The 14,884-nt window shown below is 47.0% G+C and overlaps 1 protein-coding gene across 4 annotated transcripts; it reads left to right on the top strand.

The window, feature by feature from the left end:
• The first annotated feature begins 539 nt into the window (after positions 1–539).
• On the top strand, positions 540–13,462 carry xrcc1 (X-ray repair complementing defective repair in Chinese hamster cells 1). Of its 4 annotated transcripts, none has more exons than XM_056592197.1 (18): positions 540–889; positions 1,008–1,077; positions 1,344–1,436; positions 1,608–1,715; positions 2,108–2,266; positions 3,140–3,217; positions 3,309–3,429; positions 3,707–3,789; positions 5,793–6,006; positions 6,440–6,647; positions 7,203–7,319; positions 8,905–8,989; positions 9,535–9,625; positions 9,934–9,982; positions 11,396–11,520; positions 11,953–12,043; positions 12,647–12,722; positions 13,097–13,462. In XM_056592197.1, exons 2-18 carry the CDS (start codon positions 1,027–1,029, stop codon positions 13,202–13,204), a joined length of 1,857 nt encoding a protein of 618 aa, XP_056448172.1. In that variant the 5' UTR covers positions 540–889; positions 1,008–1,026; the 3' UTR covers positions 13,205–13,462. The 4 variants fall into 4 exon arrangements, with proteins under 4 accessions (XP_056448172.1, XP_056448170.1, XP_056448171.1 ...); XM_056592195.1 differs by having other exon boundaries at positions 5,790–6,006; XM_056592196.1 differs by having other exon boundaries at positions 601–1,077.
• Positions 13,463–14,884: the final 1,422 nt, after the last annotated feature.

Raw genomic sequence — 14,884 nt, 5'->3', positions numbered from 1 at the left:
TTTCAGACTCGGCCGATAGGAAGAAGAGGAGGAGAGAGGCGCATGCGAGCAAGAAGAGAGAGAGGAAGAAGAGATAGAGCGACACGAAGGGAGACGAGCAGCCGGGAGGAAACGGGGACGGCCATCTACGTTGAGATCCTCTGACACTTCACACATCCATATGTTTATAATTTGATTAAAGGACAACATGTAACACAATGAGAAATTAAAACAATTCTGTTTTTTTAATTTTTTATTCAAAGACGACGCCACCTCTTGATATGAGTAATCATCAGGCCTTCATGGTAGCATCCTCCCCTTTGTGGTATCATAAAAATTCACTTTATCTTAACATTTAAACTGATGATGATTTGTTATTTCCCTAGCCTAGAGCATTTGTTGTGAGGGTCGTCTGTCCCTCACCACAATAATGTGGTCTTTGTGAGGTGTTTTTCTATATTTCTTTTAAAATCATTATTGAGGTTACATAAAATTAAACCCATAAAAGTCCCGTGTTTCCCAAGTGAAAATTGTATTTGATAACAGCAATAGGCCTAATATGTTATGATTAACATTATACGTCTAGGTGGTTGAGAATGCTTAAATCCAATTGGCTGAAAATGCGTAGATCTCCGGATGTGACGTCTTAAAACGCGTCGAGTATCCGGTGCGCAACTCCGTATTGTATTATTTTCTTTTTGATATTGAATAGGGTATTCTAGCATTCATCATGTTTATATAGTCTATGCGTCACTTAAAACGTAGACTATGAACATAGAGCGATAATCTGACGTGATATGGCCAGCAATAATGATGTTATTCATATCCTAAAGTAGAAGAAAGTTCTCTATTGTGTGCTCGCAGGCTATCCCATTAGCCAAGTATTGTCCTACTTGTTATATCAGTGTAGGTAAGTTATACACTGCTGCCGGGAGTTGTATTAACCTAACTGAAACTATTTTTTGCTGAACCTTTACATCCACGACCTGTTCATATATTACGCCCAGAAGTACTTTTTTCTACCAAAGATCTGGACTCGTTGGCAACATGCCGGAGATCAAAATGAAACACGTCGTCTCCTGCAGTAGCGAAGACACTGTAAGTTATCTTAAGACGCCGTTAACTTTAAGATACACACGAAGCTACGTATACTCAAAGTTACCCTAAGACTGGGAGGCCAGCAACAGAAATCATTGTTTACTGAGGTCCTTGTCAGCAGTATGTTGTGTTGGCTGTGCTGGCTGTTTTCATGAGTGTAGTAATACAATAATGTGATTCTTAAATGAGGATTAATCTCTGGTATCAAATGCGATTCATCATATTTTATAAAACACGATAAATCTTCATATTTAATATCATAATAGACACACAAGGCGGACAACCTTCTGAGCTCCGACACGTATCGGAAGTGGAAAGCTGCGCGTCCCGGAGAGAAGCAGACCTCCGTCATTCTACAGGTAAATAATAATATGCATAATTTACTGTTATTAAACTCATGTTACATGTGACTGGCAGGAAATGTTACCCATCAGCTTCCTTTAATTGCTTTTTTCCATTGGTTGGGTAATAGTATTTTACGACTGAATGTGAATGTGTTTTTACATTGTGAATACCTCCTCTCCTCCCAGCTTGAGAAGGAGGATCAGATTCACAGCATCGACATCGGAAACGAGGGATCTGCTTTCATAGAAGTCCTGGTGGGGAACTCCTCTTCAACCAGGGACCAGGACTACGAGGTACTGCTGTCAATGTACCATAATAGGACCCATATGGAACTGGCAACTCCATACCTGAAAATTTACCTGAAAATGGCTATAAGTCATTATGGCCTATGATCTCAGAAAAGGCTTTAAGTATGCTTCTCTTACCATATACAACAAATAATACTTGAAAAGTGGAGGAATTTATGTTTAATGGCCACTTTCTTTTAAACTTGTAAGGACTTAGAACTCGACAGCTCTAGGTAGTGTCAGTCACTCAAAAATGTAAATGTTGGCATGAACAATCTCATAGGCGAATGCTTAAACCTGAGGTTTCCGCATGCGTGCGTTTGAATGAAAACTCATTCTGTAAGTTAGCGTTATGCTACAGACTAAAATGCTAACTCTGAGGTGTGCCTTTCTTTCAGGTTTTGCTTGTCACCTCCTCCTTCATGTCCCCTACAGAGAGCAGGAACAACACAAACACCGGCCGGGTCCGCTTCTTTGGGCCCAGCCAGCTGCAGAAGACCCCTGCTCAGGAGAAGTGGGACCGGGTCAAAATCGTGTGCAGCCAGCCCTACAGTAAGGTAGGACCCAATGAAACAAACCTGGCTTTAATACCAGACCGTACACCTAAACTGACCTCCAGACTGTGTATCTAACCTTACTACAGACTATTTTCCAATCTTTACTACAGAACTTTGACTCTAAATTATTTCCAGGACTATAAACTAGTGCTATCAAGGGATTAAAATATTGAATCGCGATTAATCAATTTTTTTTTCTATGCTAAATATCCCTTGATTTCTTTGTCCCATTAATTTTTCTCATTTTAATGCTCTTATCAACATGGAGAAGTGCATCGGCTTGCCTTGTGCAAATGTTTTTTTATTGATAACAACATTGGCATATACTGATCAAAACAGGACGATACAAGAAAAAGCCTATAGTGCAATTAAACAATGAACATGCAAACATACTGCCTTGAAATGCAAACATACTGCAGTCAGGCTAATGCTTCTTTGTTTTGAGCCAAAGAAAAAAAAATGTAATTGCCTTAATCGTGCGATAAAAAATTAACGCTGTTAAAATTGGTTTGCTTTTACGCCGCAAATAACGCATTTAACTGACAGCACTACTACAAACCTAACTCTACTAAAGGACCTTATGCCAAACTTACTACAGCTTCTAAAACCTTACTTCTTTACAGCACTATACACCTAACTTTGCTACCAGACTTCAAACATGATGTTAATAAAATACTATCAACCTAACTTTAATACCAGTTTATAAACCTTACTTTATTACAGGGCTATACAACTAACTTTACCCCCAGACTTTAAAGCCACATTTTTACTATTGGATCAAAACCTAACTTTAGCACCAGACTATACTCCTCACAACAGGGCCGTCAACCTAACTACAGGACTATAAACCTACACATGTGTTTTTTTTTGCAGAATATTGCATATGGCGTTGCCTTTGTCAAGTTCCACTCCCCGCCAGACAAGAATGACCCTCCGACCACCACCCCGCCGGTATGAAGCCCGCCTTGTTCTCAGTTTGCACATTACTGGGGATCCTTCGCCTGTGTTCGACATCCTTCCCTCTGTCTCCCTGTGTCTCTAGAAGCTGACTAAGTTGGGTCAGTTCCGTCTGAAAGATGAGTCTCCCCCCGCTAGCACCAGCCTGCAGCCCGGCAGTCTCTTCTTCAACCGGGAGAACACTAAGCCTAGCCCCGCCCCTAAAGGTAAACCCTACCTTAAAGACAAGCCACGCCCCTTAACGGAAAACCTTAGTCACCAGCCTAAAGCTAAACCTGCACTGCCACTGTGGAACCAGCCTCCTCTAGGATAAACCCCGCCCCTGGAGGTAAACCTAGCCATGCCCCTAAAGATAAACCACCCCCCTCAGGGTGTACCCCCTCAATTAATTTCAATTAACTTTATGATTTAAAAAAAAAAAAAATATGAACAGTACCTCATTGTTAATAGTTCTTCATTGATGCCGCCGCCTCTCTGTCCTAGTTTCTCCTCAGAATGATAAGTTGAGCTATGCGGCTGCAGCGTTGCAGACTGGAGGAGGATCACAGCCATCAAAGTCCCCTCAGGTAAAGTCTGTTGTAGAGTCGCATCCCCCTTAAGTAAGTCTGCTATAGGGTTACATCCCCCCCGAAGGTACAGTCTACTAAAGGGTCACATCTCCATTAAGGTGCAGTCGTTATAAGTCGTTATAGGGTCACATCTCCATTAAGGTGCAGTCTGTTATAGGATCACATCCCTCTTCAGGTACAGTCTGTTATATGGTCACATCCCCTTCAGGTACAGTTGTTGTAGGTTCACATCCCCCTCAGGTACAGTTGTTGTAGGTTCACATCCGGTTCAGATACAGTTGTTGTAGGTTCACATCCGGTTCAGATACAGTTGTTGTAGGTTCACATCTGCTTCAGGTACAGTCTGTTATAGGGTCACATCCCCTTCAGGTACAGTTGTTATAGGTTCACATCCCCCCCAGGTATAGTTGTTATAGGTTCACATCCCCCTCAGGTACAGTTGTTGTAGGTTCACATCCCCCTCAGGTACAGTTGTTTTAGGTTCACATCCCCCTCAGGTACAGTTGTTGTAGGTTCACATCCCCCTCAGGTACAGTTGTTTTAGGTTCACATCCCCCTCAGGCACATTTGTTGTAGGTTCACATCCCCCCAGGTACAGTTGTTGTAGGTTCACATCCCCCTCAGGTACATTTGTTGTAGGTTCACATCCCCCTCAGGTACAGTTGTTAGAGGTTCACATCCCCCTCAGATACAGTTATAGGTTCACATCCCCCTCAGATACAGTTGTTGTAGGTTCACACCCCCCTCAGGTACAGTTGTTGTAGGTTCACATCCCCCTCAGGTACAGTTGTTGTAGGTTCACATCCCCCTCAGGTACAGTTGTTGTAGGTTCACAACCCCCTCAGATACAGTTGTTGCAGGTTCACATCCCCCTCAGGTAAAGTTGTTGTAGGTTCACATCCCCCTCAGGTACAGTTGTTGTAGGTTCACATCCCCCTCGGATACAGTTGTTATAGGTTCACATCCCCCTCAGGTACAGTTGTTGTAGGTTCACATCCCCCTCAGATAGTTGTTTTAGGTTCACATCCCCCTCTGGTACAGTTGTTGTAGGTTCACATCCCCCCAGGTACAGTTGTTAGAGGTTCACATCCCTCTCTGGTACAGTTGTTGTAGGTTCACATCCCCCCCAGGTACAGTTGTTAGAGGTTCACATCCCCCTCTGGTACAGTTGTTGTAGGTTCACATCCCCCCCAGGTACATTTGTTAGAGGTTCACATCCCCCCCAGGTACAGTTGTTTTAGGTTCACATCCCCCTCAGGTACAGTTGTTGTAGGTTCACATCCCCCTCAGGTACAGTTGTTTTAGGTTCACATCCCCCTCAGGCACATTTGTTGTAGGTTCACATCCCCCCAGGTACAGTTGTTGTAGGTTCACATCCCCCTCAGGTACATTTGTTGTAGGTTCACATCCCCCTCAGGTACAGTTGTTAGAGGTTCACATCCCCCTCAGATACAGTTGTTGTAGGTTCACATCCCCCTCAGATACAGTTGTTGTAGGTTCACATCCCCCTCAGGTACAGTTGTTGTAGGTTCACATCCCCCTCAGGTACAGTTGTTGTAGGTTCACAACCCCCTCAGATACAGTTGTTGCAGGTTCACATCCCCCTCAGGTAAAGTTGTTGTAGGTTCACATCCCCCTCAGGTACAGTTGTTGTAGGTTCACATCCCCCTCGGATACAGTTGTTATAGGTTCACATCCCCCTCAGGTACAGTTGTTGTAGGTTCACATCCCCCTCAGATAGTTGTTTTAGGTTCACATCCCCCTCTGGTACAGTTGTTGTAGGTTCACATCCCCCCAGGTACAGTTGTTAGAGGTTCACATCCCTCTCTGGTACAGTTGTTGTAGGTTCACATCCCCCCCAGGTACAGTTGTTAGAGGTTCACATCCCCCTCTGGTACAGTTGTTGTAGGTTCACATCCCCCCCAGGTACATTTGTTAGAGGTTCACATCCCCCTCAGGTACAGTTGTCCTTGGTGCTCACAGTGCTCTCCTTTCAGCAGGCTGTGAAGAAGAAGTTTGAGTTCAGCAAAGAGCGACAGGATGCCCCGGCCGCCTCACCCTCCACGAAAGCCACCCCCCCGGGGTCTCCAGAGAGGAAGCCCCCCACCCCTAAAGCCACCGCCAAGAACCCCACCCCTAAAGCCACGCCCAAGACCACCACGCCAACCCCTAAAGCCAAGGCCAGCCCAGCCGCCCCAAGCAGCAGCAGTAAAGGTGCACGCACGCACGCACGCACGCACGCACGCACGCACGCACGCACGCACGCACGCACGCACGCACGCACGCACGCACGCACGCACGCACGCGCGCACACTCTGACGTACCCGCGTACACGGGCGGCAGTAGCTCAGGTGGTAGAGCGGATTGGCTGGTAACCTGAAGGTTGTTGGTTCGCTCCCCGGCTTCACCAAGCACAGTGTGGAGGTGTCTTTGACAAAGCACCTAACCCTGACTGATGTCGCGATGTGATGTCGAATCCAGACATCCTGCTGATGCTGGAACAGAGACTTCCAACTCTCCAGCAGAAGCGCCCCAAGGCCATGAAATGCGCCGAGCGGGAAAAAATGATGATGATGATGTACACACGCACTCCTCTTCTTCACTCGGTCAATTTCCTCTCTCTTCTTCTGTAACTCTCTCCCTCCAGCCTCCACTCAGAAGGTGGACTCCCGTCGTCGGGAGGGCGGGTCCCGGCCGTCGGGGTCTGACCCCGTTCCTCTGAACCGGGTCCTGGAGGGCGTGGTGTTCGTCCTCAGCGGCTTCCAGAACCCCTTCAGAGCCGAGCTGAGGGACAAAGCCCTGGCCCTGGGGGCCAAGTACCGGCCCGACTGGGCCTCAGACACCACCCATCTCATGTAGGCTTACGCTCGGGTCTATCTTGCACCTACCTCGTGAAGCCAACACCCGTGTAGGCTTACGCTCACACGGGTGTCTGTCTGTCTGTCTGTCTGTCTGTCTGTCTGTCTGTCTGTCTGTCTGTCTGTCTGTCTGTCTGTCTGTCTGTCTGTCTGTCTGTCTGTCTGTCTGTCTGTCTGTCTGTCTGTCTGTCTGTCTGTCTGTCTGTCTGTCTGTCTGTCTGTCTGTCTGTCTGTCTGTCTGTCTGTCTGTCTGTCTGTGTGTGTCTCTGTGTGTCTCTGTGTGTCTCTCGCTCTCTCTCTCTGCCGAGGTTTACGGGTAAAGTTTACAGGTGAGGTTGAAGGTGAGGTCTGTGTCTCTCTCTCTCTCTCTCTCTCTCTCTCTCTCTCTCTCTCTCTCTCTCTCTCTCTCTCTCTCTCTCTCTCTCTCTCTCTCTCCTCTCTCTCTCTCTCTCTCTCTCTCTCTCTCTCTCTCTCTCTCTCTCTCTCTCTCTCTCTCTCTCTCTCTCTCTCTCTCTCTCTCTCTCTCTCACCATACTCCTTCTGTCTTTCCAGCTGTGCCTTTGCCAACACGCCCAAGTACAGCCAGGTAAAGTCAGCGGGCGGTCTGATCGTGAGGAAGGAGTGGGTGCTCGACTGCCACAAGAGGAAGTGCAGCATCTCCTATAAGAGGTAGGAACACCTGGAGCCCTTTACACACAGACAGACGGACAGACCGACAGACAGTTCACAAGTGTCCTAACCCCAAAAGGGTCTCTCAGAGAACTCCAGAGCACGCCAGAATTCACCAATCAGAGTCTGCTGACTGTGTGGTTGATTGGCTCCCACAAACGCACTCAGATTGTCTTTGGCTCCCAAAATGAAAGCGTTCAACTTCAGGAACCCCTGCTCTATGCCCTCTCTCTGCCAGGTATTTCAGTAACGTGCACTTGCTGCACTATTGGGTAGTGGCGCCAGTACTTGGAACAAAAGCCACTTCCACCTCCTGGGTGTTGACTAGCTGTGCCACGTCGGCACTTCTCCCGGCGGTGCAGTCGTCATGTTTATCCGGCCGTCGGGTGCCTCCTATCAGCACCTGTTCTCTGAAGCGGGGGGGTGGTCTATGGTGTGCTCGGTCGTAGGGGGGGGGGGGGACGCTGCTAGTTTGGAGAGAAGTCCCACAGACTGTTGCGATGGGGCCATTGCAATCCCGTCCTCAGTATGCCAAACAGGGATTGTTTCCTCTGCTTGTGGCAAAGATCTCAATCGATACTCTCAATCGATACGCAAAGATCTCAATCGATATATACTGGTTGCGGCTCCTCTTCCTCCCCCTCCTCTCTTCCCCCTCTCATCCTCCTCCTCCTCCTCCTCCTCCTCCTCCTCCTCCTCTTTCTCCTACTTTCCCGTTCTCCCAGAGCATGTATTATACAGTGAGTAGGGGGGGCAGCTTTGATGATACTCTGTGTTTAAAAGGTGCATCTGCTATGGGTAATTAAAACCAACACTTACTTTGATGACAAGTACTCAAACACACTCACAAACAGACGCACACACACACACACAGACGCACCCACACACACACACACACACACACACACACACACACACACACACACACACACACACACACACACTAGGTCATTTAGCATTGATATGCAGAGTGCTGGCGCGGTTCGTATTCATTTGTTGGTTTGCCGGCTTTCTAAGCCAAGCACCTCAGAAATGTCCTCTGCGTTGTGGAGAACATAATCATAACTCTATCTATGCTCTCTCTGGAAGCCATATTCCTCTCGGGCCCTGTTTGCGGCCTGTATCTACTGTCCTCCCCTTGTCTCCCTCCTTGTTCCCTCATCTCCTCATTGCCTCTCCTTGTGCCTTTCTGTCGTCTCCTTCTGTCTTCTTAGCTCAACACAGCCTCAATCTACTGTCCTCTCCTCATCTCCTCTCCTAATGTCCTTCTCTCTTTACCTTCTGTCCTCTGAGCTGAATACAGCCTCCATCGACTCTCCTACCTAATATCTTCTCCAGGAGTTCTCCTGTCCTTCTATCCTCTCCTAGTGTCCTTATCTCCTTCTGTCCACCTCAGCTCTGGTCACTCCTTGTCTCCTCTACCACTTTCCTCTCCTAGCGTTCATGTCTCTCCCCGTCTCCTCCTCTCTCCTCTCCCCCTCCTTTCATTGTAATCCAAACTACTTTGTAATCCAAACTACCTGCAGTTGTTTAATATCAACGTGATGTTCTTCGATGTAGTCAAGCCGTCACTGCTTGTGTTCAGGTATCTGATGGACGGTGCGGAGGACAGCTCGGGGAGTGAGATGGAGCTGGGGAAGGACAGCGGGGACGAGCAGGAGACCCGGCGGGTAACCTTTGGGTCACAGGGTTCTTATTATGATGTCTTCACTCGCCCTGTAACGTGATCAAAATACGGTCCAGCTGTTTGACTGTAACCCCCGACCCCTGATTAACTACATGCAGGCGTGTAAACTATGTCATGTTAAAATGTGAGGAGGGAGAGGGGGAGAGGGGGAGAGAGGGAGGGAGAGAGAGAGAGGGAGAGAGAGGGAGAGAGAGGGAGAGAGAGGGAGGAGGAGAGGGGAGGAGAGGGAGGGAGAGAGAGAGAGAGAGAGAGAGAGAGAGAGAGAGAGAGAGAGAGAGAGAGAGGATGAGGAGAGAGAGGAGATGGAGAGAGAGAGAGAGAGAGAGAGAGAGAGAGAGAGAGGAGAGAGAGAGAGAGAGAGGAGAGGGAGAGGGAGAGGGAGAGGGAGAGGGAGAGGAGAGGGGAGAGAGAGAGAGAGAGAGAGAGGGAGGGAGGGAGGGAGAGAGGGAGGGAGGGAGGGAGAGAGGGAGAGAGGGAGCGAGCATATTCTATATATAACGTCATGCTGAATTATTCCGTCACTGTCAGACCCCCCAGAAGCCAGTGAGACAGGCCACACCCAGGAAGACCATCAAGATCGAGGAAGACGAGTATGGAGCATCCACCGACATAGAGGAAGGTCAGACCCCAAGATTACTTTATCATACGTCAACAGATTACATCATTAATCTACAAGATGACATTCTACTACATTACCTCATTATACTACCATATAACAACGTTATACTTGCATCATTCTACACACACACACACACACACACACACACACACACACACACACACACACACACACACACACACACACACACACACACACACACACACACACAGCAGTCCTATCCTTTAGTGTTGAGATTAAAGATGAGTGCTGGATTAGAACCAGCCACCCTCCCTCTCTGTTGGCTCATGAGCTGTTTGGTTTCCTAGGAGCCCAGGATGGGGATTCTGCCATGGATACAGAGGACGAACTGCAGAGGTAACTACCTGGTCCCGTATCTGCCTGTCTACCTCTACACCTCTCTACCAGTCTCCCCCTCTATCCGTCTCCCTCTCTATCCGTCTCCCCCTCTATCCGTCTCCCCCTCTATCCGTCTCCCCCTCTATCCGTCTCCCTCTCTATCCGTCTCCCTCTCTATCCGTCTCCCTCTCTATCCGTCTCCCTCTCTGTCCGTCTCCCTCTCTATCCGTCTCCCTCTCTATCCGTCTCCCCCTCTATCCGTCTCCCCCTCTATCCGTCTCCCTCTCTATCCGTCTCCCTCTCTATCCGTCTCCCTCTCTATCCGTCTCCCTCTCCGTCCGTCTCCCTCTCTATCCGTCTCCCTCTCTATCCGTCTCCCCCTCTATCCGTCTCCCTCTCTGTCCGTCTCCCTCTCTATCCGTCTCCCCCTCTATCCGTCTCCCCCTCTATCCGTCTCCCTCTCTGTCCGTCTCCCTCTCTATCCGTCTCCCCCTCTATCCGTCTCCCTCTCTATCCGTCTCCCCCTCTATCCGTCTCCCTCTCTATCCGTCTCCCCCTCTATCCGTCTCCCTCTCTATCCGTCTCCCCCTCTATCCGTCTCCCTCTCTATCCGTCTCCCCCTCTATCCGTCTCCCTCTCTATCCGTCTCCCCCTCTATCCGTCTCCCTCTCTATCCGTCTCCCTCTCTATCCGTCTCCCTCTCTATCCGTCTCCCCCTCTATCCGTCTCCCTCTCTGTCCGTCTCCCTCTCCGTCCGTCTGACCAAAGATGGTGGCTGTTCCAATCCAGAAAAGCCATATGTTAGCAAGCATAACCATACTGTGAATAATGGACAAATGGCACAGCTTCATTAGCCCAATAGACACCTCACTACAGACCCAAACACAGAGAGACCCAAACACCTGCAGTATTTAAGAGCCAAACACTACAGAACTAAACACCCAATGAATAAATCTACTGCAAAACCTTACCGAAGCGAACCAAACACCCACACTACCAAACACCTTAGAACCAAACAGCCACCAAACCAAACACCTGCAGATTGATACACTTCCAGAACCCAACACCTTAGAACCAAGCTAGTCCCCGGTGGAGTTTTTGGCTGTACTTCACCATGTATTGTTATATTGTTCAATGCCGTGGAACTGTTGTTAAAAGCTATAACCTACTCAGGGTTGTGCAACACCACACTGGCACAGCTGTGACGGGGCCTAGGCACGACACTACAAATCACTCTGTAACTCCTGTTTTTTAAGATGCTAATAATGATGCCTGAAAGAGAGGGTATGCAGCTTCATGCGGACGCAAAAAGATAAGAGCACATACGCAGATCAGTTCTGGGTAGGGCGGAGGTAGGGTGGATGTAACTGGGGTTGTGTTCTGGGTAGGGTGGAGGTAGCGTGGATGTAACTGGGGTTGTGTTCTGGGTAGGGTGGAGAGTGACAAGCCAAAGGCAGGAGAGAAGAAGATAAAGACGGAGGACCCTTACGGAGGTTCCACTGACGAGAACACGGACGCAGAGGAGGACCAAGATCAGCCAATCCCGGAGCTCCCTGGTAATTCCCCCTCCTCGAGCCAATCCCTGACCTCTGCTCGTACATTTCGACCCCCATTGGCTAATCACAAAGCAGGGCTGCTCGATTATTGGAAAAATCATAATCGCGATTCTTTGGATCAATATTGAAATCACGATTATTCAAACGATTATTTTTGAGTTTGAAAACATGTATTTATTCAGCATCTCTCTCCGATTTTTTTTTGTAACAGAACTTTGAAATTTCGGCCTTAAGTAAAAAAGTACACTAAATGTTCAAAAATAAAATGTTCCAATCTAAAATGACATACAGATATCGAAAAACTTGATTATGTTAATTTTGTGATCGTTTGACGCTGAAATCACGATAAAAATTCGATTAATCGCCCAGCCCTATCACAAAGTGCCTTGTCAATGTTTCTCTTCCTTCCTCTCTTCTCTCCTGTTTCCCCAGATTACCTGACAGGGAAGAGGTTTTTCCTCTTCGGTAAATTCCCAAACAACGAGAGACGGCTTCTGCTGCGCTACATCGCAGCCTTTAACGGGTAAGAAGGGTGTACAAATATATAAGTATCCATGCCTTCTGCTGGTACAAATATATAAGTATGCATACCTTCTGCTGGTACAAATATATAAGTATGCATACCTTCTGATGGTACAAATATATAAGTATGCATGCCTTCTGCTGGTACAAATATATATATCCATGCCTTCTGCTGGTACAAATATATATATCCATACCTTCTGCTGGTACAAATATATAAGTATGCATGCCTTCTGCTGGTACAAATATATAAGTATGCATACCTTCTGCTGGTACAAATATATAAGTATGCATACCTTCTGATGGTACAAATATATAAGTATGCATACCTTCTGCTAGTTCAAATATTAAAGTATGCATACCCTCTAGTAGTATGAATACTTTCTGGAAGTACAAATATCTTCTGTTTGAATAGCAGCTTAGAGTTGTACTTGAGTTTCAAAAGTGTGTGTGTGTGTGTGTGTGTGTGTGTGTGTGTGTGTGTGTGTGTGTGTGTGTGTGTGTGTGTGTGTGTGTGTGTGTGTGTGTGTGTGTGTGTGTGTGTGTGTGTGTGTGTGTGTGTGTGTGTGTGCGTGCGTGCGTGCGTGCGTGCGTGCGTGCGCAGTCAGGTGGAGGATTACATGGATCAGAAGGTTCAGTTCGTTGTGACCAGTGAAGGATGGCAGGACTCCTTTGAAGACGTGAGTCTCTCTACTGCTTTGTCTCTACCTCTCTGTCTGTCGACCACTCTCTAACTCTGTCTCCCTACCTCTCTCTACCACTTCTCATTCACCCCTCTCAATCCACCTAAAAATAAATGTATTGGCAAAATAAACATTTATATTTCAGAAGTTTAAATAAAACAAACAGAAAGAAACAATCTAAACTTGAAAAATAGAAGATATGAGAAAAATATTAAAGTATGAAATGGTACCTCTCTTTGTCTCTGTCCGTTTGTCTCTCATTTTGTCTGTCTGTCTCTGTCTGTCTGTCTGTCTGTCTGTCTGTCTGTCTGTCTGTCTGTCTGTCTGTCTGTCTGTCTGTCTGTCTGTCTGTCTGTCTGTCTGTCATCCAGGCACTGATGGAGAACGGCAACCTGAACATTGTGAAACCTACCTGGATTTATGCCATCAACGACAGACAGAAGATGCTGCCTTATCAGCCCTACACTGTAGTCCCCTAACACGCACACACACACACACTCACACTCTCTGGGACTGTTTTGGTTTTGTTGTTTAAAGTATGTGTTAAAATGTAGAAAAATTTAGTTAAACTTGTTAAATACTGTTTCAGCAAACATTCTGAATTATTTAGTAAATATTTTGGGATATTGTAGTCACTTGGTATTACAGTGTGTGTCTCGTCAGCTGAATATCAAGTGCTGTTCTGTGTCTTGTTTCCTCGACCCGTACTTGATAATAAATTGCATTTTCTAATTTTATTGGCCTCGTTCTTAATCTGTCTGGCAAGTCGCATCCTGCTCACAACATTACTGGTAGAAAGCTCTCTCATCCTCTGTCTCTCTTGAACTCTTTCCCCCCCTGCTCTCCTTCTTGTGTTTCTGGGAGGGGGAGGGTGGGTTCTAAGGAAGGGAATATTAAGTTGGATTATTATCTGAATGCGGCATGACTTTAATTACCTCATAATAGCCTGACTCCCCTTCGTCTCTGCCCCGCCTGATCTCCATTTTAATGACTACTTTAAGAATATTAATACAACTATTTTTTTTGCCCCACTCGCTTTAATTGTGTTGGTGTTATTTTTAACATTAGTTTATCCTATAATTCAGTCATCCAATTTATCAACAATTATTCTCTTTAGGTTTGCTTGGTTTAAAGACTACCAACGTGCTTCACACCTTATCCCCTCCCCCTTACTCCCTCTCTCCTCTCTCGTTGCTGCGCCGTTCTTCTAGTCCCTCTTAAGGGCTTTTTCATTAAGTGTGCTGTCGTGAATGCCTCTCCTCTCCTCTCTCCCCTCTACTTTCGTCTCCTATCCCTCTCTCCTCTCCTCACCTCCCCGAGTCTCCTCTCCTTTCATCTCCTCTCCTCTCTCCCCTTCTACTCTCCTCTCCTCTTCTACTTTGCTCTCCTCCTCTCCCTCTATTTCTCTTCTCCTCTCTTCCTCTGAAATCCTTTCTTTTTTCTTCTCCTCTCCTCTCCACGCGCGACCCGCCGTCCGTTTGGCTGCTCCACCCCTCACCCTCCTCCACCACCCCGGAGCCGGCCGCCCTCCTCCCGGTCACACGGTGGGAAGGAGGGGGGCTCGTGGTGGGAACGGCCGCCGAACGTTGACCCGGTCGGAGGTAACTCCCCGCGAGCCGCCGCTGATTTGGGACCGGAGTGGCTGACAGACGGTGAGTGAAACCTGCTCCTGATTTGATTTCTGTTTCATCATGACATGTTTGGGTGAAAGGCTACAAACACACTATGACATTCAGCTAAACTCATTATGGCCGTCTTATTACTGGAGCGATTATGTTGAGAATAACGGAGGGGTATCCGAATAGTAAGTTAGTTCTAAGAATTAAAAAAATACTTTTACGGAAGCTACTTTTTTTATTTTAAGAAAATCCATACATTGAAATAAATATCAGTTTATTCAGTTATATTCATGATTAATTCGTTGTTTGTCAATGGAAATACAATGTTGGACTTTAAAGGGGTTGTCACCTAATGATTATTCATAATTCAACTCCCCATCCACTGATTGGTTTCCTCCACGGTTCCATTGTGAGGTGAATCCTATTTGGTATTGCTTTATTGACTAGCTGCTGTAGAGAAATATGTGGAGTGGCCCGTTAAGTGTCTCTCTCTCTACCTCTCTCTGCCATCTCACCATTAAGGCGTTCATAAAAAGAGGA

This window comes from Gadus chalcogrammus, chromosome 6, assembly GCF_026213295.1.
Source record: "Gadus chalcogrammus isolate NIFS_2021 chromosome 6, NIFS_Gcha_1.0, whole genome shotgun sequence".
Classification (NCBI taxonomy): Eukaryota; Metazoa; Chordata; class Actinopteri; order Gadiformes; family Gadidae; genus Gadus; species Gadus chalcogrammus.
Note: the sequence above shows the minus strand (reverse complement) of the source record. Positions and strands in the feature narration are given on the sequence as shown.

Coding starts and splice junctions, on each gene's coding strand:
- xrcc1 (XM_056592195.1), top strand. CDS start 1,027: ATGCCGGAGATCAAAATGAAACACGTCGTCTCCTGCAGTAGCGAAGAC. Junction 1,078..1,343: donor CCTGCAGTAGCGAAGACACT/GTAAGTTATCTT, acceptor ATATCATAATAG/ACACACAAGGCGGACAACCT. Junction 8,990..9,534: donor ACGAGCAGGAGACCCGGCGG/GTAACCTTTGGG, acceptor CGTCACTGTCAG/ACCCCCCAGAAGCCAGTGAG.